We start from the raw sequence: 26,942 nt of genomic DNA, 5'->3' as shown, positions 1-26,942 counted from the left end.
TTTATACCCACGTGCATAGAAGAAAGATGATAATATACACAAAAATGCCAATAATTCTTTTTCCCTGATGATATTATAGCAGCATATACTCTAATATCCTCTGTTTTCTACAGTTAACACATATATTTGATAATCAGAAGAAAGGCAATCCGGTCTAGATACAAGTACCTCAGGGATATTACTACAAACTTATACCTTTTAAAATATCCCTTTCTTTTCAGTATTTACATCAGGTATTTCTCTGTCATTGCTCAGATTCTGTTTTGTGTGGTTTAAGTTTGTGATGTATGGAGACTTTTAAAAAGTTATTTGGAAATCTGAACTTGTACTCCCTTAGAGGTGGGTATGTTCCTCAAAACACCAGACTTGACTAGATTAGTCAAACAATAGAAAGCATGCTACTGTCCTTGCCTGGCTATTTTTATTTTCTGTTTCAATGATTTTTTCTTTTCATTTACCAACTTCCCTTATTTAGAAGTAAACCCAGTTGTACTTCTCCAAACCTCCTATAGAAATTGTACTTTTTATACTAGTTTCTGTGTTTCCCCTCTGGTATCCCTATGCACTGGCAATTCCTTTTATAAATTAAGCAGCCAAAGAACAGATGTATTTGTGCTTTCTCTGGGTAGACTGTCAGATTTAGTCATTTTGGGTCACTTTTATGGAGTAGTTGCTCCCCTCAGACTTCTCTTGACATAGTTCCTTTCCATGATGTACAAGCTAGTTAGATGTGTTTCCTTTTTTTAAAGGGGTTCCCAAGCTATTTTATTATAGGAAATAGTCTTCTTATATAAAAATCTCATCTACAAATGCAAACTCAGTATTCTGTCAATTTTCAAGGCACAATTGAAATTCCATATAATTGCTACCTTTTTTTTTTCACTCAAACCATTTGCACTCAGTTAAATATGTAAATACTTATGGGATCTGAATGTATTAGAATTTGCAATCTGGAACTAGAAATTTTTCCAATAAACTAATAATCTATCTCTACAACCTACAGTAGTCTAAATTGACAATATAATCATGACAGTTTACCAAGTTAAGTTTAATTTTTATTCTCATTGTTCAATTTGTAGACTTGAATCATCTTATTCACCTTCTACTAAAGAACCAGAAAGGAAGAGGAAAGAGCTGTTTTCAGTGACCCTAGATCAACCAAATCATGAAAAAGAATTGAACAAGGTATGGGAAAAAATGGGCTTCATTCCTCCAGGCTGATCTGAAGTCCTTGAACAATTCAGAAGGCAGGGGGACCTTCCTTCTCATTCCCTTCTTTTTCCTTTTATATTTTCCCCTAAGACAACAACCTACCAGGCTGCTAATTCCGACATTCTTCTGCATGATGCTATAAAAAACACAAACCTTAAGTCCTCACTGTGCCACTGGGAGACTATGACACTAGGCTCCATGACAAGTAGCTTATTGCAAGAAGTATGAGAGCCCAGACTCAGGCCTCCAACCATCTAGTAGGTACATAAGCTCGGGGAAGTTGCCTGGGCAAGTTGCCCATTTCTAGGATGAAGATGGAATGTGTAGTACCCGCCTCCTACAACTGTGATGTGGCTTAAAGGGGCTACTAATAATTCTGCTACTTAAATAGTAGTCCCCATGCACCAGGAGGGGCTCCGAGGGCCTAGCAAATCCCAGCTCATTGATTCCTCACAACAGTTTATAAAGTAGTATAACATCATCTTTTTGTACATTTGAGGACACTAAGGCACAGAGAAGTTGGGTAATTTCCCCCAATATTACACAGCCACTGGCAGCAGGGGTCAGATTCAGATCCAGGCAATCTGACTCCAGAGCCCATACCCTCCCCTTAAGTTAAAATCCATTTTAAAAATGCATGTAAAGTGCTTGGAACAGGACCTGCCTAGCTCAGAGGAGGCGCTGAGTGAGTGGAGGCTGCCATTGTTATTGGTTACACCCACGTTTGTCACTGAGCACCTAAGCCATGCCAAGTGATCTGCCAATAACAAGCAATACAGGGATGATGAAGGCCTGAGCACTGTCCTCGAAGACCTTGTGGTTCTCAGCTCTCTACAAAAAGTATATTCTCTTCACCCTCTAACAGAATCCAGGATGGGCTTCCTTTCCATGAGCTTATCATGGCTACTACCCATGTCTTTAGTCTTTAGTTTTGAACCACACCTAAATAGTCGATGTTAGATGATCTAAACAATTGTTAAAAGTAGGGAAAACCTTGGCATGGATTCAAATCATCATCTAGCCCAGGACAGCACCTGACTTACAAAAGTGAAAATAAATATTTGGAAAACAAGTGAATTAATATCAAGGTGAAGGTCTCCCATAATTGTGTAGGCTCATGCATTCAGTTGCCATTTGTATAAATTCAAAATACGTTTATTGAGCATTGAGTAGGACTATGGCTATTCTGCTTGTTTCTGCAGGAACTACAGTGACGCAAAAGACAAATTCTGTCTCCCACAGAGTTGACCATCACGTAGCTATTAAGTGTAGAAGAGGTGTTATGAACTAATGATCATTTTCCTTTTATTTTTCACATAATCCTATGAAACTGATTTCACTGTATTTAAACATATAACTTTAAAAAACTGCATCTTTGCTGGTATCCCCAGTGAAGGCATTATGATACAAAGGTTGATTAAAGCCACCTAAAGTAGAGTTACACTATTCTTAACCTCAGAGACTCAGTAACACTTTGAATAATAGGAATCTACTGACATTGCACAGTTTCAGTATGGAAGGAGAGAAGACAAGGCACAAATTCTCTTCATAGGCTCTTTGGAGACCTCTAGATAATGCACTGCCGTGCGAGAAAGGTAACAAATGAATTGTGTATAAATAGCTAGAGCTCCCAGGAAGGGTTTGTGGAGAGCATTTTCATTCTCTTGTAATAAAAGCAACAAGAGCCATGTATTATGAATCTTGCAAGTGTTTTCTTTCTTTCTCTTTTTTCAGTGTAGAACTATTTTTGTCATGGACTTCATGATAAAATTGACATTTTTAATAAAGCCAAAAGTCATTTAGAGCTCTGTAAATTAATCTCATTTAGAGGGAAGCTCTGCAGCAGAGCATGTTGTTTTAATATCTGAATGCTCTGAAAATAATAAAAACAGTTTACCCTTTTTTCCTAATAGTATATTCTTTTTTTTTTTTTTTTGTATTCTGCAAGTTCCATTTTGAGAAAACATGTTAACTACACAACAGGGATGCCATTAGCAAAATCCAAACTGGGACAAACCACACAAAGAACCCCGTGGTTTCATCAAATAAATTGTAAAGAAAAAAAAAATTGGATAGAGAAGATTGGAAATGAAAGGACATGTTTCACACTATCCTCAGGGTGAGGATATCTGTACTCCTCTCTCCCCTTCTCTTTTGCTCTTAGGAGCTGGATAACTTAGGCCCAGTCCATTCCCTTCCTTGGGAGTCTTTTTTTCCCCTCTCCATCTGTTCAGTGATGGGGTTGGGGTTGGACTGTGAGACTCCTAAGGTCATATCCAAATCTGAAATTCTTTTTCTTTTTTTTTTTTTTTTAAGGGGTAGGGGGAGAGGGAGAGAGAGAATTTAAGCAGGCTTCACACCCAGTGCAGAGCCCAACATGAGGCTCAATCTCACAACCCTGAGATCATGACCTGAGCAAAATCAAGAGTCAGATGCTTAACTGAGTGAGCCTCCAATGCACACCCCCAACTCTGAAATTCTAAGAATGTTATTAATAAATATAGAATCCCACATGAGGGGTTGGTGGTATAGAACTGAGGACAGATCAGGTTTTCCTTCTGGACATGCATCCTTTCCACATTAGGTCATCCCATGCTAGCTTTTCCACTGTGTGAACAACCTTTCAGGGTTCAGCTCCCAGGGGTTACATAGCACCGTGGGTAAGGTCTTGGAATCAGACTTCCTGTCAGCAGGAATATGACTTAGAAAGGTTACGGACTTAACTTCTCATTCCACAAACTAGAGAACTGTTGCAGGAATTAAATGAAATGATGTATATAGACTAGAACACACACAAACACAAAACAAGGGGCTTTATAAAGATATGAGCCAGTCCTCATATTTAGATCACAATTCGAATAAACAAAAAACATTCATTACAGTCCTGACACATTTTTAAATTTGAATACTTCCTGGATATTTGATGATATTGAGGAATTGCTAATATTTTTCAGATATTGATATTCTGGCTATGTTTAAAAAAAGAGAGAGAGAGAGAGAAAGAGAGTGCCCTTATTCTTTTACAGATAGATCCTGAAACCTTTAAAGATGAAATGAAAAAAAAATCAATTTTAGAATTAAGTGCCCTGGAGAAATTCATATAAATCTTTGTGGATGGGCTCCATTAAGCTCTCCAGCCTTATTTCTCACAACACGTCGCGTCCTGGCCACCCCAGGCTCCTTTTGCTTCACTGGGCATGCATTTCTCCACAAACCCCGACCCCTGCCTGTCTTCCCAGCACTCTTTGCCTGGGGCCCTTCTCCATCCCTGCCTTCCATCTGGCTTCCATTCGTCCTTCAGTATTTGTCTGATGTCCCCTCCTCCAGGAAGCCCATCCTGATATCCCCAGCCTGGGTTAAGCATCCCTCTACTGCATACTGCTGATGTGGATTGCTACTTTGTGTTGTAACTATTGATTTTTTTCCCACAAGGAACTATGATTTTCATGAGATTGGCGACTATGTACTTTATCTCCAAATCTCAAGAATGAGAGACAGTGAATGATTTCTAGAAAGGTGGTAAGAGGCTGGACCAAGACAGTAGTAGTGGAAATGGAGAGTGGAGGAGCAGTTTAGAGGTGAAGTGTGAGGAACAGACCTTGCTGCCTGACTGCATTTGGTAGGACAAGGGTGGGGAGGAGCCCAGGGTAATCCAGAGGTTGCTGACAGGGAAGGCCCAACTATGGTTGAGAACAAGAGACTCCACCTGTTTAAGGGGAGGAGGTGATGCATTTTCATAGACACATTAAGTTTGAAATTTATTATAATGTGATTCTGAAAAACATAGTGTTTAGACACACAAGGTACACATAATTTAGTCAAAAAGGCACTGAATTTAAAGCTCAGAGTCCTAGGTTCTAGTCCTAGCTCTGTTGGTTAATAGCTTTGTGACCTTGAACAAGTCACTTAATCTTTCTAGGCCAATTTTTTCTCCCTAAAAACATGTTTGGTCCATCTGCCTCTGCGTAGTGGGTCCAAGGTTCTTCTACCAAGCATTCCTTAGTGGCCATTTGATGGGTATCAAGTTAAGTTCTAGAACAGTATCTATAGTTGACAGCAAGGAATTATGCACTTAAATTGTTAAGAGGGTAGATCCCATGTTAAGTGCTCTTAACACACACACACACACAAATCTAAAGCAAAAAAGGAACACGGGGAAACTTCTGGAGGTAATGGGTATGATTATTGTATTCATTGTGATGATAGTAACATGAGTGTATGTCCAAACTCACCAAATTGTATACAATAATTACGTGCAGGTTTTGTATTCTAATTAGACCTCAGTTATGCTGGGAGGTAAGTGCTTGATAATATTTTTTTCACCTTCCTGTCAAAGTAGTTATCAAAGTAGCATTGGTAGTAAGTGATGACTTGCATACAATAGAAACTAGAAGTGAACAACAGAATTTTGAACTTGAAAGGAAAAAAAGTAAATGAGTCATTTATTGTAAGTATCTCTTTAATTCAGCATTGATCGGAAAAGGAGGGTAAAGTGGGGTCTGGCCAAGGTTTAAGATAGGACAGGAAGGCTGAACATGGCTAACAAAAGCCTTAAGTTCCTTGATAAAGAAAAAGACTTGTTAATATTTGCCGCAATGTCTCTACTGCAGATAAGAAGGCAACTCTATCAGGAGGAAGAGGACCATGGCTCTGAGCAGGAAAGAATGAGGAACGAAATCTCTGACCTAACCGAGGAGCTTCATCAGAAGGAGATCACTATAGCAACTATCATGAAGAAAGCTGCCCTTCTGGAAAGACAGTTAAAAATGGAGTTAGAAATCAAAGAAAAAATGTTAGCAAAACAACAGGTATGCAAGCGGGCAGGACAGCCCTCGTCCGGGTCACTGTCTTGCCCAGTGGAGACCCTGGTTTTCTTCGAGGACCAACAAAACACTGTGTCTCTCGGTATTGTGTCTGAGACTAGCATCATGGAAATGCTTGGTGGAGTCCCCTGAAACCTTTGCAAAATATCGCAAAGTGTCATCAAAACAGATCCAGGGCTAAAGTGACAACAGAAGATAATTGCACTGAATCTCATCCTAACCTTTCCTTGTGACACATATTTTGATCACCCCCCACAGAACGCTCCAATCAAAGATTTCTTCCTGAATCTGTGTCCTGTAGTTCCATTAATATTTTTGTCTTTTAAAAAAAAAAAGCCTCTCTTCCAGGTTTTTGTGGATACTTCTCAACCCCATTTTATGTATTTATTTTGGGGTTTTGTTTTTTTTAAGATTTTCTTTATTAGAGCATGAAAGCAGGGTAAGGGGCAGAGGGAGAAGTAGGCTCCCCGCTGAGCAGGGAGCCCAATGTGGGGCGGGATCCCAGGACTCCGGGATCATGACCTGAGCTGAAGGCAGACACTTAACTGACTGAGCCACCCAGGTACCCCATATCTTGGGGTTTTAAAAAAGGATGTTGAAACATGAAAATTAGTCCATATTTACTGAACATTGACTCAATGCACAGCATGGTTCATGGTAAAAAAAAAAATCAGCAATTACACCGTTCTACTGTTAAAATATTGCAAATAACTTCAAAGTCCACCCTCCCTCCCTTCCTTCTATTTCTTTTGAAATGCCCTCAGTCCCATACTCATCGTCAAATTGGTGACTTGTTAGTTAAAGCTAGGGTTTATCTGTTGTTGTTTTTCTTTACCCCAAATCGAGAAGCTTTGAAAGTACCATTCAGTAACTTTCTAGGCATTTGAGGGTCACTTCACCAATAAGATGGCTATTTAAATCCAGTGTATTATAAAAACGAGAGCTGGCCCTTATCCAATTATAAATCTTAAACTGTGATTAATTTGTACAGTACACAGGAACATAGCATAGATGGGATAATAGCATTGGTTCTACCTGTACAGGAAAAGATACTGAAAACTGTTAGCAGTGATCTGGGTAGCTGGATTATGGATGATTCTTATTTTATTCTTTATACTTTTCTATGTTCTTTGTTTTTTGTTAGGGAGAACATATTTTGTAAACTACGAAAGTAAATTATTTAAAGGGGAGTGTTTTATATAGAAATGGGACCTATTGAATAAAAGAGTAGATACTATGTCTCAGTGCTGTCAAGTAGAAGAAATCAGGGAAGAAGAAATACATTAGACAAAATGAAGTAGTCACCCCCCAAAAAAAGAGGGTAGTTTGGCAGAAATATTAGAAAGAACAAAATTAAACATAAAAATCATGTTTGCATATTGTAAAAATTAATTACGTAGTGAAGAATTCCATGGGCAGCATTACTGGAGCATGTTTTTAAATTGTGATTTTTCTGGTGCTAATTTGCATACAGTAGAAAATAGAAGTGTGAAATGGAATTTTGGAATTGGAAAGAAAAAAGTAAATGAGTCATTATTGTCGGTATATGTTTTTAATTTAGCATTGATCAGCCAAGGAGGGTTAAGTGAAGGCTGCCAAAAAGAGAATGGAATGCAAATACTGATTTGGGATGAACATGCCTAATCAGTGTTTGTCTTCACTACACTCAGAAAACATTTAGATTAATAAAATTAATTTTAATAAAATTGTGGAGCTTTTATTATATATTTTACACTCACTTTTACCTACTGATCTGTTTTCAGGTCTCAGATGTGAGATATAAAGCTGTCCGAATGGAAAACACACACCTGAAAGGAATGATGGGAGATTTAGATCCTGGACGGTACATGGTAATAATGCTGAAATCATCCAGTAAATCGAACCGAGAGATTACATAGTCGGTCAGGATTTACCCAGACCTTATTTATTGAGCACCTCCTATGCGTCAGGCACACAGGGGTTGGGCCGCAAATTATCTGGCACTTGGATTGAACTTACTTTTATCCTCGGGCTAGAACATTTGAATTTCAAGTTTTATTCTGTGTTCTTTTCTTGGATTGGGCTAAATTCTGATCCTTTCCTCCAACATGCTCCTCGCTTGCTTTTGCTCCCGCCATTATCTCTAAAATCCTCCATCCAACATGGCCTGACTCACGTGTCAGCCTTAGCCTTGATGAAGCCGCCCCTGAAACCCCAGTCAGAGTGAACTGGTCCATCCACACTTGATCTGTATTTTCGTCTCACTCGTTTGGTAGCCTGTCACTTCCCGACTGAATGGTAAGCAGGGACCATGTTTTATTCATGTCTGTCACACCAGCACCTCACAATGTCAGAGGTATAGTAAGTGCTCATTGAATGTTGATTCAGTAAAAGGGAGGATGAACAAATGAATGACCTAGGACTGACCTTGTGGTTTGAAACAGTCGCTCTATCGATTAACACAGGGCTGCCTAAGCAGGCTCCGTGCCTTTCATTTTTGTTCATTATACCCGTTGACGGTTTGTTTTTAGATGTAAATAGGAGAACTTGCACTTATCAAACTAAGGAAATACCACCGTTACTTGTTTAGCATGTATTTGCCCTGAGAGAAAATCCTGAAATAATTTTCCTGTCATTGAGAGTGGAAAGGATCAAAGATGAGCATGGTCGGCTGGTTCGGTTTCCTTGGCTATGACAGGAGGAAGCTGGAGCAGGGCTTCTCCCTGATACTGTACTTCTGTGAGAGTAGGTACTCCTTCCCATGATGGTAAGCGTTTAGCATCAGAGAGTTAGAAGCATTCTGCAAGCATTCTGCAAGCATTCTGCCTTCTTTGGCCCTGGTGACAGATTCTGTGATTGGATGACAGATGAATAAAAAGGAAAGTATATATGTTTCCCTATCTGTTCCATAAAATCCGCATGACATTTTGGAATCTTATTTCTAAATGCTTGACACACAAAAATTTAAATTAGGTCCTGCCCCCATGAGTATCTCTTTTCCCCCCTCTCACAAAATGTTTTTTGTGTTATTTTTCTTTTTATTTCAAACTAAATGCTTTTCAGTGTGAATTCTGCGTCATCACAACCCACACTGAGCCTGTTTCATACTGACTTGTATAGGCATTTGGCTTTCTTCGTTGATTTTTTTTTTTTCCCCAAGAAAGAAAGCACATAAAGATATGTAAAGAAGAAGCTGATTATCCCGCTGCTATCCCCGGTCCCAGGTCCGGCTGCAGAGAGAGCCAGTGCTAGCAAACCAGTATGTAGCATTCTATAACTTTTTCTTGCTCCTGCACACATATAGAAGGGATGAGCTGAGTGTCCCTCTCCAGAAATAAGTGTGTAATAAGAACATTATTCTAAACTGCTTTTAACTGTATGTTATGGACATCTCTATAAGACAGAAAGAAAGCATCTTTTTTCCCCTCATTTCTTAATTAATATATACTCATGTAGTATATATATAATTTTTAATAAATTGAACTACAACTTACACACTAGTGATTTTCATGCAGTCTCTTTTTTCTTGCTTCTCCCCTTCTCTTTTGCTCTGTTTCTCCACCTACCTCATACCCCCATCCATCAGGTGACACCGGTGAAACCATTTGGTGTGTATCATTTTGTACTTTTTTCTGTCTGTGAATTCATGTGTGTGTGTGTGTGTGTGTGTGTGTGTGTGTACATATAGGTATGTAGTCATATACCCACTTGGGGGTTTTAACTTTTTTTAAAAGTTGGATTACATTTTGCACACTTCTCTGTCTTGTTTTTGTTCGCTCAGCAATATGCTTTGCAAATCCTTATGCATCAACTGGTTTAGATCTATTTCATTTTGCATAATGGCTTAGTAATATCCCATGATGTGAATATATCAAAATTTTTTCAACCGTTTTTCAGAATCAATCCATTTGAAATTAATTCAACTCTTTTGGGATTTTTGCACAAATAAACAATACTATGTAAAACATCCTCATACATATATCTTGGAGCAGCTTCCTAAGAATGGAATTACTGGGGGCGCCTGGATGGGTCAGTTACACATTCAACTTGATTCCAGCTCACGTCTTGATCTCAGGGTCCTGATATAGAGCCCTGGGCTCTGCACTGGGCATGGAGCCTACTTAAGATTCTCTCTTTCCTTTTCCCTTTGTTCTCCCAACCCTCTCTCTCCTTTTCTTACAAAAAAAAAAAAAAAAAAAAGAATGGAATTGTTGAAATAAAGCATAGGCATTTTTTAGAGAGAAAGGGAGAGAAAGCCAGTAGGCAGGAGGGGCAGAGGGAGAGAGAATCTGAAGCAGATTCCGTGCTGAGTGTGGAGCCCGTTGTGAGCCTTGATCCCACGACCCTGAGATCATGCCTGAGCCAAAACCAAGAATCGGCTGCTGAACCGACTGCACCACCCAGGTGCCCTGTATGTTTTAATTTTAAAACATTTTTTGTCAAATCCTATTTCTCCCACCTCTGTGTGTGTGCACCTTTTTCTTTCCTCAGCAGCAAGAGGTGTTATTGCTCTTTTAAATTTTTGTCAGTCTGATGGATGTAAAGTGATTTCTCAGTAGTACTTTAATTTCTATTGCCCTGGATATAGGGAGTATATTTTTGTATATTTATTGGCAGTGTACTATGAATTATATTCTTTGCTCATTTTTCTGTTGGGATGTCTTTTTCTTGTCAGATTATAATAGCATTTTCCTAAATTTATTTTATATAATTTATTTACATCTTTTTACCATACAAAAAGTTTTAAACTTTTATTTGTCAGGGCATCAGGGTGTCTCAGTTGTTTAAGCATATCTGCCTTCAGCCTTCAGCTGCCTTTAGCCCATGAACTCAAGGTCCTGGGATCGAGCCTCACGTCAGGCTACCTGCTCAGTGGGGTACCTGTTTCTCCCTTTGCCTCTGCCTGCCATTTGCCCTGCTTGTGCTCTCTCTCTCCTCTCTCTCTGTCAAATAAATAAATAAAACCTTAAAAAAAAAAAACTTTTATCTGTCAGACACTTGTATCTTTTTGTTTATACCTTCTGCATATCCATCCTGGAATATCAAGAGTTTTCCAACTTCTAGACAGTATACACTGTTTTTTAGAGTATCTTCAATGACTTTTACATTTTTTCATCTAAGTCTTTAATCCATATGAATTATAATTTTCCATATGATATAAAACAAGAACCCAATTTAAATTTTTATAGGAAAGTTAAGTTCAATTTATCCAGTTTCTCCAGATAATTTCCTGTTGGGTTTTATTTGGAATAAAAATAAATATACATATAACTTTGAAAGAATTAACACTTTTGGGACACCTGGGTGGCTCAGTCAGTTAAGTGGTTGCCTTTGGCTCAGGTCATGATCCCAGGGTCCTGCATCAGGCTCCTTACTCAGTGGGGAGCCTGCTTCTCCCTTTGCCTACTGCTTTCCCTTCTTGTGCTCACTGTCTGTCTGTCTCTCTCTCTCTGTGACAAATAAATAAAATCTTAAAGAATTGACATTTTTATGATAGTAAGTTTTCTCATCCAAGAATATGACATCGGTCTCCATTTCTTCATATCTCAGTTTATGCTCTTCAGTAAGAGCTTACAATTTTCTTTGTATAGGTTCTGTGCTTTCCTTTTAAAATTTATGCTCAGGTGTTATATAATTCTTGCCACTCTTCTAAGTGGAATATTTTTCTTTTTTCCTTTAAGAACTTATTGCTAATGTAGCAATAAAGTCAAATTGTCTTTTAATTCTAGTGGGAAGTTTTCTAGGGTTTCTTGGGTTTTTTGAGATATACAATCATTTTAACGAAAATAGTAATTTCAACTCTTTTTCTTTACTGTTCATATCAGTTCTTTTTTGTCATACTGCATTTGCTAAAATCAAGAGAATATGAAATAATGATAGTGATTGCTGACAAACTAATTTCTGATTTCAGATGAAATTGTTTTAGAGTGCTACTGTTTAGAATAATATTTGTTCTTGGGGGGCGTCTGGGTGGCTCAGTGGGTTAAAGCCTCTGCCTTTGGCTCAGGTCATGATCTCAGGTTTCTGGGATTGAGCCCCGCATCAGGCTCTCTGCTCAGCAGGGAGCCTACTTCCCCCTCCCTCTCTCTCTCTACCTGCCTCTCTGCCTACTTGTGATCTCTGTCTGTCAAATAAAATAACAAAAAAAAAGAATAATATTTGTTCTTGGGTTATGGTCTTAACTCTTTTTATTCCTAGTTTTACTCAGAGTTTTTAAAATTTGCTCCTGGCTTTTGCCAAACACCTTTTCAGCATTTATGACATCATCTGGATTTGTCTGTTGGTTTGTTGTTGTATATAATAGATTGACAGATTTCCTGATATGACTTATCTTTGAATTTTTAGAATAAACCATCTTGGTCATTGTGTTCATTTGCTAGGGCTGCCATAACAAAGTACCACAAACCAGGTAACTTAGAACAATAGAAACTTCTTGTCATACGGTTCTGGAAATAGAAGCCCCAAATCAAGGTGTCAACAGGGCCACACTCCCTCTAAAACCTGTAGAGGATGGTTCTTCCTCACCTCTCAATAGCTTCTAGTGATTTTCCAGTGAGCTTTGGCAATCCTTGGCTTTAGATACACCATTCTGTCCTCTGTCCTCACAAGGCATCTTCCTTGTATTTCCCTTCACACAGCCTTTGTCTGTTTCCCCATATCATCTCCCCTCCATGCGTGTCCATCTCTGTGTCCAAATTTTCCCTTTTTGTAGAGTACCTGTCATATTGCATTAGGGCCCACCCTAGTGACCTCACTTTCACTTGATTGCCTACGTAAAAATCCTTTTCCCAAATAAGGCCACATCCTGAGGTACTAGGAATTAGGACTTCAACATACTTTTTTCTTTTTTCTTTTTTTTTTTTGGTGGAGGGACAAAATTCAACCCTTCAACCCCAAATAGTCCTATTCTAAGAATTTTGACATATTCCTGGATTTTATGTGACAATATTCTCAATACTTTCAAAATAATTTCCAAATAAAATATTGTCTCCCATTCCATAGGTTGCCTTTTCACTCTCTTGATTGTTTCCTTTGTTGTGCAGAAGCTTTTCAGTTTGATGTAGTCCCACTTGTCTCTTTGCTTTTGTTGCCTATGCTTTTGGTGTCGTATACAACAAAGCATTGCCAGAACCAATATCAGGTATCTGTTGCCCCTCTGCTTTCTTCTAGTTTTAGCTTCAAGTCTGATATTTATGTCTTCATTCCATTTCAAGTTAATTGTGAGTGGTAGAAGATAGAGGTCAGTATCATTCTTTTGCTTGTGAATATCTAGTCTTCCCAACATTTATTGAAGAGACTATACTTTCCCCACTGTGTGTTCTTAGTGCTTTTACTAAGGATTACTTGACCATACCATGTGGGTTTATTTCTGGTCCCTCTATTTTGTTCTCTATCTATCTTATGCCTCAGTCACCACAGAATGTCATTCATTCATTTATTCATTCATTCATTCTGCAGATATTTATTGAATGCCTACTCTGTATCTGGCGGTATGGGAGTATTGTGAATAAGTCAGAAAAGATCCTTGAAGTCATGAAACTTAATATTAGTAGGAAACCATATATTACCAGATATAGACAGTTACCTGGATAATTGAACTAGAGAGTGATGGGAAAGCTCAGAATTCAGGGACCCTGACAGGGATTACCTAACCCTGTTTGGGGAGCAATAAAGGGCATCTGGGGAGCAGTCAGTCAGATGGATTGGTGGGAAAGAGTCCTGGTGAGAGAACAGAATGTGCAAAGGGCAGAGATGAGAAAGAGTCAGGGAACCTGGGAGAACTGTGTGATAACAAGGAGCTGCTACTCATTCCTTGGGTGCTTGTCACATACATGCCTTATAATCTGCCAGATGCTTTACACCTATCAGTGCCTGTAGCCTTATAACAAGTATATGCTGGGAGTATGACGATCTCATTTCATAGAAAAAGGAGTGAAATCTTTAAGTTTTTAAGCAACTTGCCCAAGATCACATAGGTGGTAAGTTGGTTTGAATAACTCCAAATGCATGATACTAATTGTTATTATATTCTGTGATTCTCTCTCTTTCTTCCTTTTTGTTCACTGGCTCTTCACCCTACTGTTCCTACCCCGACTCATTGCACAGGTGTTGCTGTCGGCTCTTGCTCGTCTGGCGATATGCTTTCTGTTAAAGTATAGATCCAGTAACCACTCCAAGTTACTTCCTCTGCATTACCCAATGACTTCCAAGCTCTCCATTCCTCATACCGGATGTGCTTTTCTAACATAACCTTCCCTTTCAAGAACATGTGCTCAGTTCCCAGTAGGAAGTCAGAACTCTTCATATTCTGTGGCTTCCTTAATCTGGCTCTCCCACTTTGTTCCCCTTTAGTGACCTACACAAATCCTCTGCTAGAGCTAGGCCTGTCTTAGCCTCATCTGCTTATGTGATGGTCCTTTCTCATGCTCTTTCTTGCTTCCAGACCTTTACACATGCTTTCTTTCTAGCTAAGAATTCCCTTTTCCTACTTCACATAGCCCTGCCCTATTAATGTTTCAGGTAACTCAACAAAATTTTACATGTTATACAAAATCTTCTTTGGTTTTCCTTTTCTCTGTTAAGTGTCCATCTTTGAAAGTATCATAACATCTTTACTTAACATCTATCATAGCACAATGTTAAAATTGCCTATTTCTTGTCAGCTACCATCTCCTTACCAGTAGGCTCATTAAGGGCAGTTATGGTCCTAGTTCACTGTTGTACCCAAGCACCTAGTTCAGTGCCTGAATGCAGGAGGCAGCGAGAAAATATTTTGTTAGATGAGTGAATAAACAAAGCAATGAGTGAATGAGTGAGGGAATGAATGAATGAATCCATTATATGCCCTCCACCTGAATGCTTTCATTACTTTACCAAAGCAAAGACATAGTTCTACTTTACTAAATCTTATCAGTCCCTTCAGACCTAGATTAAATTATATCTCCTCCATGAAATCATCTTAATTACTCTAGACTCCATTTACTTCTTTCTTGGACTTTATTTAGCAGTTATAACAATATAACATCAAGTTTTGAATTGTCTTCTTTTATTTTTTAATTGTTTGGTGTATGTATGTCTTGTCTCATCAGTCATAGACTCCTTGAGGGAAGAAGTGGACTGTATTTTATACTTCCTCATATAGGGTTTGGTATAGGGTAGGGCTCGATGAATACTTGAGGATTTATGGCTCTCACCTGTAGTGTAAGAGGCAATGAATAAGTTTTCATGGAAATTATTGCTCACATCATTAAAGAGATTGCCAGAGCCATGTTTTATCCTACCTCCTACATGATCTTAGTCCAATAGTTTTTGCCATTCATTGATTCATAAAACATTTGAGTTCATACATGGTGCAACATAATTTAATATATAATTATACTTTATATGAGTCACTTTTTAAATGTATGTTAATTTCATCTACTCAGTTTTATTGTATTTTCCATGAAGGCAAGGTCACTTTTCCATACTTGGTCACCTCTGTAGCACTTATCACATTTATATACTGCGTATATATATACAAGGTACATATTTGCTTAAAGATTGGTTAATTGACTATCATAAAATGGAATGCCACTGATGAATTGTCCTCAGTATGATGCCTTATTAAAATAGTATTTAATCACATATACTTTATGTAGGATTGTAATTTATACAGAAAGTTGACTTTATAATTGCTCTCTCTTTTTTCAGATATGAAGATTTGAAATTGACTTTGATAATTGAAATAGTCAAGCCACTCCCCAAAGAGAAAGATCTGGAGTGTCTATTGAATTAAAAAAAAAAAAAGAGTAAACATAATTCTTTGTTCTTTAAGAGTTTGCAATCTATTATGTCACTTACCCAGCAATCATTAGTTGAAAGATTTCACATTAAAGAAAACTCCTGTTATGTGTTAAAATCCCATAATGAGATGGTTAATTCTTTCTGAAATAACTGGAATGGATAAATAAGCATGGAATTAAAGAATGGGCACTGAAATTTTACCTCAGGCAATAAGAAACAAAATATTTACATTCTTATTTTTAGGTTTTCTAAAATATGTGGTATTTAGATAGTATTCAAACAGTAATTATTTGTTTTTCCTTTCTAGACAAGTGAAATGACTGATATTAAGGTAGGTCCCTCCAAAATTACTAGAACTTTGCAATTATCTGCTTGACTAACTGTGAAGCACCCTGCTTATTCACACTTAGAAAAAGAAAGTTTAAAAAAGGCCTTCTTCCCCCTGCAGTAGGGGTAAGAGTCAGTCCTGTTCTCAGTTATTACCCGTTGCATGCTTGGGGCCATGGTGGCTCTTTTCCTCATCTGCAGAGTCCACTGACGGGACTAACTACCTGGTATGTCAGTTCTCCTCAGGTCTCTTGAGATACTTAAAATAGCGACAGAAGTAGCTCTGGAAAAGATGTTTTCCTTGCATTTGTGCAAGAACAGTTACACAGAAAAAAGTGTGAGGGGTTGACCTTTATTCTCCTGCTGGGTAGCTAATGAAAAATCAAATTTATCATGCTAGTTGTTTGTGATTCCATATTTCCTTAGACCCAGAAGTATATTTAGTAAATTTTCCTTCATTTAAGACAGGTATTATAAAATCAGATTTTATCAGAGCTCGGAATTTATGGTAATTTTTAACTGATTTGCCCTTCACTATCCATAAAGTTTGCTAAATAAAATTAGAGCCTAAAAAATTAGTATCCTCATAAGTATCTAATCCACCCATTTACATATTAAAAATTAATATACTAACCATAAAACATGATTAAAGCTGGTCCTTCCGTAGAAATATTTTGTTAGCCTAGTATTGTTGAATATACATGAACTTAAAAAGAAAAAGTGTACATATAAAATATTATTATTCAGACACTTCAGTAACTCAACTGGCCTTGTGCTAGCATGTCAAAGCACGTACACACTAAGAGGTTTTGCCATTTCAAGAATGCAATGGGTTAAAACTACAAACCTCTAAAATATGGGGGTAAAAATTTAGAATAACAGGCTTATAAAATAAACCATCAGAATCACAGAGGTAGAATTTAATCAGTGTCTGTTTTCACATGATAACCGTCTAGTGGAGGATTATTTCCTGAAATTACTAGAAAAGAATGTAAAAGAAACATGAAATGAGGGAGCCCCAAAATGTTGTTGTCAAGGAAAATAGAATATGCTTTTAAATATATATCATGTAAATACATCACCTGTGTAATTTTTTCAGGTCATGCTCACAATACTTATTTAATTATGGTGTATTTAGAAAATTACAAAGTCTTTTAAAAAATTATTACTATCATTATTACTTTAAACCAACACTAGGCCAAAAGGAATCACAGATGAAATCTAAGTTTATAGGAAAAACTTAAATAAAGTTATAACTGAGAAGCAGGCCGTCAAGAATTATATATTTTGATGAATAGATTTTTTTAAGAGTGAAATTTTGAATCTTTTCCATGACCTTTCTTGACTAGATCTGCTCAAATGAATATTTTCTTTATGAAGGGCAAAATTTTATAAGACCACATCCTTTGTATGTATTGCAAATCTGCTCTCATTTTAGAATAAACAATCCCTTCTCTTGTAAAGCATAGTACAGATTACTGTTTTATCTGCATTGGTGTATCTCAAATGAGCAAATGTGAAGAGGTATACTTAAGGGTGTATCTCAGATGAGCAAATGTGAAGAGGTATACTTAAGGGCATGGGCCTCCCAAGCAGAGAAATACGTCAAAGATCCTCCTTTTCCAAAGGACATCTTGGTCAATAGCTGTATAAACACATAACCCTTTCTGTATTGTTTTGGGGGAATTCGCCCTTCCGGAGAATTTTCTTTCATTCTAACGATTCATGAGTTTCTGTAACATATTAGGCAGTAAACAGAAAATATAGTAAACAGGCTTGTTCTTTGAAGAAAAAATACAACAAACGGCTAAACATTTTTCATACCTAATACGTATACATTTCTACCCTTCCTTGTTAATCCTGATACTAATATGGTAGTATATGAATAATTTAAAACACGCGGTTACATCCAAGAAATTGTAATGATTTTATGGGGTGCCTAGCCCATGACATGTCTGCCATGTCAAAGCCTCACATTTAGAAACTTCAAAATAAAGTTCTAAGCCATTTTCATTTATGGTCTTATGGGCTTTTAACCATAGAAGTTCAGAGCTTCAAAAATGATACTTTATCTATGTTACACTTTTTGTGCTTAAATATTGCCCTCTGACAACATTAGAAGTATTGTTGAATCAGCAACTGCACGACTCACAGATACCTAAATCACAGGACTAGAAAAGATTATGTAGACTCATTTAAAGCATTTTTATGAGTTTTCTTGGGAGGATATATCCTGTTTTTTAAAACTTTGAGAGAAAAAATGTTTAGACTCGGGGTGCCTGGGTGGCTCAGTGGGTTAAAGCCTCTGCCTTCAGCTCAGGTCATGATCCCAGGGTCCTGGGATCGAGCCCTGCATCGGGCTCTCTGCTCCGCAGGGAGCCTGCTTCCTCCTCTCTCTCTCTCTCTCTGCCTGCCTCTCTGCCTGCTTGTGATCTCTGTCTGTCAAATAAATAAATAAAATCTTTAAAAAAAAAAAAAATGTTTAGACTCTCCCTGAGAAACTTCTTACGGCATTTAATTCAAAAAACACTGGAAATCTTTGTTCTTGCTCTAAACCTCTCATCTTATGATTTAAACATGTGTCTCATTCTCTTCTTAAGACCCATTAAAAACTGGGGGGGCTGGGGGGTGCTCATACCAGATAGTAGAACTCCATCGTGAAGCCGCACTCCTCAAAACTACGGTACTGGGACCATCTCAGCTGTTAGATCTTTGCTTTTAAAATGGTCCAGAAGCAGACTCTAGTCTATATGGATTTTGTATATAATTTGTTGCATCACCCAACAGTGGGGAAGCAATATATGATTTTCTCTAATGACATGTGTTCTTGTCATCAGAAAAAAAGTCTTTCAAAATTGAAATGTATATTTATTCTTGTTCCATTATTAACACCAGAAGGCATACCCCATAGACATGAAAACTCTTAAATCCAGCTAATCTGTTCTAGATACAGAGAATGCTAATGCGTACATGAACATGGACACTAGTGTATGCACTGCTTTTCTGGGGATGTGTTCAGTGGCAGCCGACACGGAGTACCTGTGTTGTGAGGAGGTGAGGGGAGAAGGGCCTTAGGAAGTACAGAGGAGTAGATCCGTATCTTTGGACTCCAGTGGAAGATCCCTTCCAACAGATGTGTTTAAACGCACAGAATATATGCATCACTTATAAGGAACAGTTTTTTCAGTGATTTTTTTTTTTTATTCTTTAGACTATGGACTTCACTAACAGGGAACATTCAAGGCATACATCTATTAACAAACTGGAACATGAGAATGAAAGGCTCCGCAATGATCTTGCAAAACTTCGTGCCAATGGCAAATCAGCATGGGCTAACCAAAATACCTATGAGGAAATGGGACAGTACACCTATCAAAACCAAATAAAAATGGAAAAACATGAAGATAGGTATGTTAACTCTCTTATATAAGGACACAAATGTATGGACATTTAATAGAAATGAATTTTGAAACAATTCAAAATAGGATTTTGTAAACTTGCTCTTCAGTTGTTTAAAATTTTATTTTACAGTGATACTGCACAGTATAGATCTGTTGTTTTATGTGAAATTCTGTGAGGTTGATAGCTTTCAAAATCTAACAGGGAAATGGGTAGTGTTACAGTGAATTTTTGTCTCTTCAGACCCTTCTTAGATACTGATGTAGCAATAAAATATATAAACAGATATCTTATTTTTAATGTCAAAAGAAAAACTAGATTTTCATATGTTACATATATTGTTCAAACAAAGTAGAAATATAGGACCATGTCACTTCTGACTCACTTCAAAATATACACTTTATACCGACACTCCCAACAGTAGCAACAAACCAGTGATTGCTTCCTAGGGAAAGAATTGGACAATGGGTAGGAGGTTTCCCCTGAGTGAAGAGAAGCATATGGGGAATTAATATCTGCTAGCCACAGGATCCCTTTTAAAGTGCCTTAGTTCAGAATTTAAGTAAATATGTCAACTATAAAATCAGACTAATTTATTCAATTTTAATAAAATATTTATGGAATCAAATCTGTCTCTGGAGACTTTTTTGTCTTTCTCCAGACTTGGAAAATTCTCAGCAAAATAAACAAGCTTCTTTTCTCACAGGACAGCTCTGAGTTATTAATATGCTAGTGTACATTGTGAGGGTCAAGAAGGGGTGTAGTGTGCAACACTCCCCAAACTCATTTAATATCAGATTTATTAACATTTCATGGTGCCACAAAATGGTGAATTGATAGGACCCACGGTCAATACAATTTTAGCTCAAGAACTCATAGTACTTAGCAGGAAGACCTCACATACTGTCTTCATATAACATAATATTTACAACCTTGGGAAATTTATGGAAATTTTGTTATCCTCAATTTCCAATCAATAAATAGGGATAATAATTGTAAGTTTCTTTGCAAGAATTGGAGAAGAACACATAGTTCCATGTAAAACAAGTATTTCCATAAATGTTAGCTATTCTTATTGATATTATTATTACTAACAAAATTGTTAGCCTTTAGAATAATATGAATACGGGGCGCCTGGGTGGCTCAGTGGGTTAGGCTGCTGCCTTCGGCTCAGGTCATGATCTCAGGGTCCTGGGATCGAGCCCCGCGTCGGGCTCTCTGCTCAGCAGGGAGCCTGCTTCCTCCTCTCTCTCTGCCTGCCTCTCTGCCTACTTGTGATTTCTCTCTGTCAGATAAATAAATAAAAATCTTAAAAAAAAAAGAATAATATGAATACTTCTTCAACAACTCACAGTGCCTAAAAAGTTGGTGCTGATGGCCAAATGGCTGAATCTGACATTTCCTCAGAGATAGGTGGGGTGGAGGAGGGGTGAAGCCAGGCTCATCCTTGTAACTAAGCATGCCCAGTTCTACAGGTGGATAAGTGCATAAATCCACGGGACATACCAAAAAATATGTCTGTTCAACATTCTTGTGGATGTTGTGTATGTCTCTCCTACTGGTATCACCTCATCCCTGTACATGTTAGAGGATATGTCCTAATTGGATGCAAGAAATGGCCACCTTTCAAAAGTGCTAAATTAATAGACTTTATTTAAGTAGTTCAGGAAGGAAATGAGGACAGACTGGCTGCTACCCAAAAAAAAAAAAAAAAAAAAATTGATGGCAGGATGCTGGTCAGGGCAGAGGTTGGGGAACTGGCGGGGGGGGTGCAGATAAATGGAACAGGTCACTAAGACATGACTGTGGCCAGTTCTCTGGTGAATGTGTCCATGTGCTGGCCAGTAGAATCGAAAGTCTGTCCAAAAGGGGTCTCATTTTGATTGTGGCACAAAAGTATATTTTCTAATATGGAATAAACCCTTCTTGAAGTGCTCCCCTACTATACAGATTTCTCCGTGGGTCAAATCACAAACCCATGTATACTTTTTTTTTCCCCCTTGGCAAGAGAAAAGCAAACCCCTAAAGATATGATAAAGGGTCTTCCTGTGGATCTTAGCCAGAACTGGCCTGGATGGAGCCCCCATTAGGGGCAGAACACTGTTTCCTGGTCTTGCTTGTTGGGAATAACTCTGAAAGCCTTAGATGACAGTACCAGGAGTTGTTATTTAAAAGACAGTTACTTTGCCTTTTATTATTTTTAAAGAAGTAATTTTATTGTTTGGATGGCCCCCTTTTTGCTTTGTTAGACGGCACAGAATGTGTTAAAAGCGCCTAACAAAAATAAGACAGTAGGGGATACAGAAAGCAACACGAGGTAAAGTGCTCAGCAGGAGATTATCTTAATAAGCGGTTTGGACCTACTATTTCTGCTGCAGACCCTTGTGTCCTGCCAGCCTCATCTGTTGAAAGTTTCATTAAATTAGTTTTAATGCCTTGTCTGATTTCAGTGTTCTCCAGTGACCTGATTTTTAAAAGAAACAGCATTTCAAATGTTCTGAATAAATTATTACCATGTAGAACCCACTATGGGGAAAGCGTTGTTGAGTTGCAAGGACAGCGGGCTCAGCAGTAGAGAGCTGTAAAGTACGTGTCTATTAATTTTAGCAAGTGAAAAATGAAATGTTCCTTCTTTCCCTCACAGCACAGCTCAGTGAAGCCAAATAGCAAAAGCTCTATGTACTCGTGAGACATAAAAATCATCAGAAAACACTGAGTCATATTTACATAGCAATGGCTAATGCGGTGAGGTCTCATTAAACTATTTTAGAAAGGAGAAAGCTTTTAGGTACAAGTATATGAAGAAAGTATTCCACAAAAAAATGTTTTAAAGACTTTATTGATTTATTTGTCAGAGAGAGAGCACAAGCAAGGGGAGCGGCAGGCAGAGGGAGCAGCAGACTCCCCACTGAGCAGGGAGCCTGATGCGGGACTCCATGCCAGGACCCTGGGATGATGACCTGAGCCAAAGGGAGATGCTTAACCGATTGAGTCACCCAGACATCCCCCACAAAATTTTTAAGTCTGATTTTTAGCTGCTTCCTCCTTTTAGCTGTGGAAGATTGGCATAATACATTTTTTTTATTTTATTTAAATTGGATTAATTAACATATAGTATATTATTAGTTTCAGAAGCAGAGTTCAGGGATTCATCAGTTGCATACAGCACCCAGTGCTCACATCACATGCCCTCTTCAATGCCCATCACCCAGTTACCCCAGCCCCCCACCCCTCCGGCAACCCTCAGTCTGTTTCCTATGGTTTGTCTCCCTCACTGATTTCATCTTATTTTTCCCTCCCTTTCCCTGTGATCCTCTGTTTTGTTCCTTAAATTCCACACATAAGTGGGGTGCCTGGGTGGTTCAGTGGGTTGAGCCTCTGCCTTCAGCTCAGGTCATGATCTCAGGGTCCTAGGATCGAGCCCCGCATCAGGCTCTCTGCTCAGTGGGGAGCTTGCTTCCCACTCCCTTTCTGCCCGCCTCTGTCCCTACTTGTGATCTCTCTCTCTGTCAAATAAATAAATTAAATCTTTTTTAAAAATTCCACATATGAGTGAAATCCTATGGTAATTGTCTTTCTCTGATTGACGTATTTCACATAATACATTTTTAAATAATCTTTTATCCAATCAGAAGTAACCCAATTTTTTTTCATTCCTATTAGAATAAGAAGTTCTTCATGCTCATCCACTTTAAATGCAAAGCATTTTAGGATATTCCAACAGATTTGCTTTCTGATAAGAAAGTTATTTAGCACTTTAAAAAATTATGAATAAGATATAATTGAATTTTGTGAGGATATATTGAATATTTTTAAAGTTTTTAAAAGTTAGAGTTTTGAAGTTTAAGGGTAATTTACAAGCTAATTTTGAATAGTAGTATCTAGAGCGATTAACATGACTAATTTTAATGACACCTCAATTTTGTAATAAAAGGGGTTTCATCTCTATATACAATATGTACTTAAAAGTCAATGTAAAGTTTTAAAGGCTACATCATGTAGAGGAGGGAGTTTAGTGATCATAAATATTAATCATTAAAATTGCTTCAAATCTAGTTAAGAAATAAAAAAGATTCTAATATTAAGAAAACCAAAGTTGGTGGGTTTGTCATAACCACTCTCACAGAGTCCCTTGTCAAGGGATGAATAGTCATCCAGAAGCCAAAAAAGTAAATTGAGAAAATTTTGTACCAAGGTGTTACTGAATAAGGAGCAAAACATAGCAGGCTGAACAGTTGTGGGCCAGGAAATAATGAGTAGTTCGTGGAACGGGGAGCATCACGTGGAGTGCTAGAAGGCAAGGCTGGAAGCAGGCAAATTAGCACTTGTGAAGAGAACATGTTCATGCTAAGAATATTATCCTGTAGCCCAGGGAAAACTAACAGAGGACAAGGAATAGATGTCCAGTCAGACAACTCTGAAAACTGTGGACAGCTGACTCCATGGCCTCAGAGGCAGAGCTCTGCTCCCACCAAAGACTGGGTCCTGTCCTCCTGGCCTAAGCAGGCAGAGGCCTTGGATGAGGGCCTATGGAAAAGCTAACTGAAAAGACCAGCTTGTGAGAAGGAAATAAAAGCCTTCAGAAATAACTTTTAAGAAAGCTTTTAAATTGATAGACTGAGCATTTTTTGCAAGACGGTTTTATGAAGTATTTGAATAGCTGCATTTTAGAAGAAGAACTTTTCAGATATAAAGACGACTTAAAGCAAAAAGATTTTACTCCATAATATAGTCTTTCCTTTCAATCTCTATATTTTATGGATCTTACAGTAAAACGCATGTTCACCTATAAGTTTCAGGAATTAACACTGTAAAACTGTATCGATATATCCAAAGCAAAAGGGGTTATCAAGATACTTCTATAGAATATTTAGGACAAATACTTTCCCTGAAATCTTTGTATAATTGAGATTATGAAGAGATATATATTTCTTGAGTCCCTTCTATAATTATCTTATTTTTTCCCACTGTGCTTTGACGTGTAGATGTTACCCTCACTCAATTAAAACATTCGGCTGCAGACTCTGTGCAGATGTACCCTGCAATTGTTATAATTCTATCCAAATTGTGGGCTGTTTCATCTTATCGTGCACATCATAAACCACGTTATTTCAGTTTAATTTGCTGTTCTGTTTCCATGGTAATTATGGTTTGGAAGAATGGATTTTAAAAAAGGATATATTTCAAGATCAGTAAAAATGGAAAACATGTTGTGTTTGTTTTTATGTCCTAATTTACAGATGTCTCACTTAACTTTTATTGTTACTTGTATGCACCACTTTGAAAATGTTTACATGATAGGAAAAAAGCCTGTATAGACAGTCAGTCTTTGGATAAGAACAGAGAACAGTAATGTGAATTTTTTGCAACTGCAGGAAATTAAAATATGAAGGCTTTGAAAATGGTAAATCAATACCTGTAGAGAATTTGAATAATCAGTAAAAATGAATAAATAATCTTAAGTTGAAGGGATTCTTATGTTTTCATGGGCTTTGATGATTTTGATTGAATTTCAACCCCAATTTAATGAATTAATGTTCAGAAAGACATTTATTTGGTCCCAAATAGCTCATATTGTTAGGACCTCTTTATGTAAAATTTTATGGGAAATTGGTTCAGTTTTTTGCTTTGTTCTTCCTTTGTTTAGTCAGCATACCAAAATTTAAAATCTCACTGGTTTTTTATTCAGTCTTCTACCTTTTATTTTAGTACAAACAACCAATTCTGTACTGTGCATTTCATCCCAATTGTGGAGTTCATTACTCCCAACAACCCACTTTTTATCAAAGAAAAAATTAAAGTCCCAGAAAGACATAATTTTCTGCTCAAGGTCAAGGTCATAAAACTACTAAGTGTGGAAGAATTTAGGAGATGATACAAATTGAAAAAATGTTACAAATTCTTCTTTTTTTATGATTTTATTGAGAGAAATAGAGAAAATGCATGAGCAGGAGGGAGGGGCAGAGGGAGAAGCAGACTTCTTGCTGGGCAGAGAGCCCAGCTCAGGACTTGATCCCAGGACCCCCGGATCCTGACCTGAGCTGAAGGCAGGCACTTAACTGACTGAGCCACCCAGGCATAGCAAAATGTTGCAAATTATTAAGCCCTGTAGAAATTAGAATTATTGTACAAGGACTTATTTTAGCATTAAAAAAAAAGCAGCATAATTCTCTTAAGAAAGCCAGCAAGGTTAAGTGAAATAGAGAATACAAAAAGAGGATTATTTAGAATTGTCAAGGGCATCAGTGTGAGCTGTTCTGAGATTCTTCCCAAACTGGTATCATGTTATTGAATTAAATGGCAAAGAGACCCAAAAGTAAAACACAGAAATCGTGTTACTGTGTTTCTTATTGCCTGCAATCCAGGCAATAAGAATAGAAGAATATTTTTAACAATTACTAAGTTTCCGGTTCACTATTAATCATTAGAAATGACTCCTCAGGAAGATGATTTTCAATGAGATACCGAGATAAGAAGCCCAAAGTTTTTGTGCTTCCCCCCGCCCAGCCACCACCTTTAGACATCGGAGAAACTTAGATCCTTAGCCGCGAGAATAAGCAGTGTCCTTGGCATAGCAGTAAACGAGAACCATCCTTCTCTTCTAGACTTAGCCGAGATCGTGAGCCAAACCGAAGTGTGACACCTCCTCTGCCGCCTTTGCCATTTCAAACCAAAGAAATGACAAGTCCCCTGGTTAGTGACGACGAAGTGTTCCCATTGGTGAGTGGCTTATTTTTTTCCTTTGGGGAGTGATTACTCTACACTGATACCTATATACTGATTACACATTAAAAAAAAAGTTGCTCCTTGGATTGGACTCCAAGGTGGGTCTGCAGGTCATCTGGCTATGCCTTTCCTTAGAAGGAAAAGAGATCCATAATGCTCCATGAAGTGTTTCTGTCTCTGGCTATTACCCTCTAGTGCAGGCCAGAATTACTGGTGAAAATTTTAAAATTTTAAAAATTCAAATTTTTAAAAATTCAAATGCTTAGGACTCATCCTTTGACACTCCATGAGCCCTCAATGATCTGCCTATTTTATTTTATTTTTTTTTAAAGATTTTATTTATTTATTTGACAGAGAGAGATCACAAGTAGGCAGAGAGGCAGGCAGAGAGAGAGGGAAGCAAGCTCCCCGCAGAGCAGAGAGCCTGATGCAGGGCTTTATCCCAGGACCCTGAGATCATGACCTAAGCCGAAGGCAGAGGCTTTAACCCACTGAGCCACCCAGGCGCCCCAATATGCCTATTTTAAAGAGCAACAAATGATCTTTTATGCCTATTTTATTTTTTTCTTTTTAAATTTTTTTCTTTTTTAAATATTTTATTTATTCATTTGAGAGAGAGAGAGCAAAAGCAGGGGGAGGGGCAGAGGGAGAGGGAGAAACAGACTCTCTGCTGAGCTGGGAGCCCGATGTGGG

The 26,942-nt window shown here is 37.8% G+C and overlaps 1 protein-coding gene across 2 annotated transcripts in view; it reads left to right on the top strand.

Annotated features, from left to right (window-relative positions):
- The window catches only part of DEUP1 (deuterosome assembly protein 1), an 83,589-nt gene that overhangs the window by 46,124 nt on the left and 10,523 nt on the right, over positions 1–26,942 (top strand). Inside the window, exons 9-13 of one of the 2 annotated variants that reach the window (XM_047693268.1) lie at positions 1,080–1,185; positions 5,823–6,020; positions 7,799–7,885; positions 16,105–16,128; positions 19,336–19,532. In XM_047693268.1, coding sequence (XP_047549224.1) covers positions 1,080–1,185; positions 5,823–6,020; positions 7,799–7,885; positions 16,105–16,128; positions 19,336–19,532 — 612 coding nt within the window. Of the gene's footprint in view, positions 1–1,079; positions 1,186–5,822; positions 6,021–7,798; positions 7,886–16,104; positions 16,129–19,335; positions 19,533–26,128; positions 26,244–26,942 lie in introns of both variants that reach the window. The other variant, XM_047693267.1, reaches the window with a different exon arrangement.

The sequence above is a fragment of the Lutra lutra genome, chromosome 10 (assembly GCF_902655055.1).
Source record: "Lutra lutra chromosome 10, mLutLut1.2, whole genome shotgun sequence".
NCBI classification, from domain to species: domain Eukaryota; kingdom Metazoa; phylum Chordata; class Mammalia; order Carnivora; family Mustelidae; genus Lutra; species Lutra lutra.
Note: the sequence above shows the minus strand (reverse complement) of the source record. Positions and strands in the feature narration are given on the sequence as shown.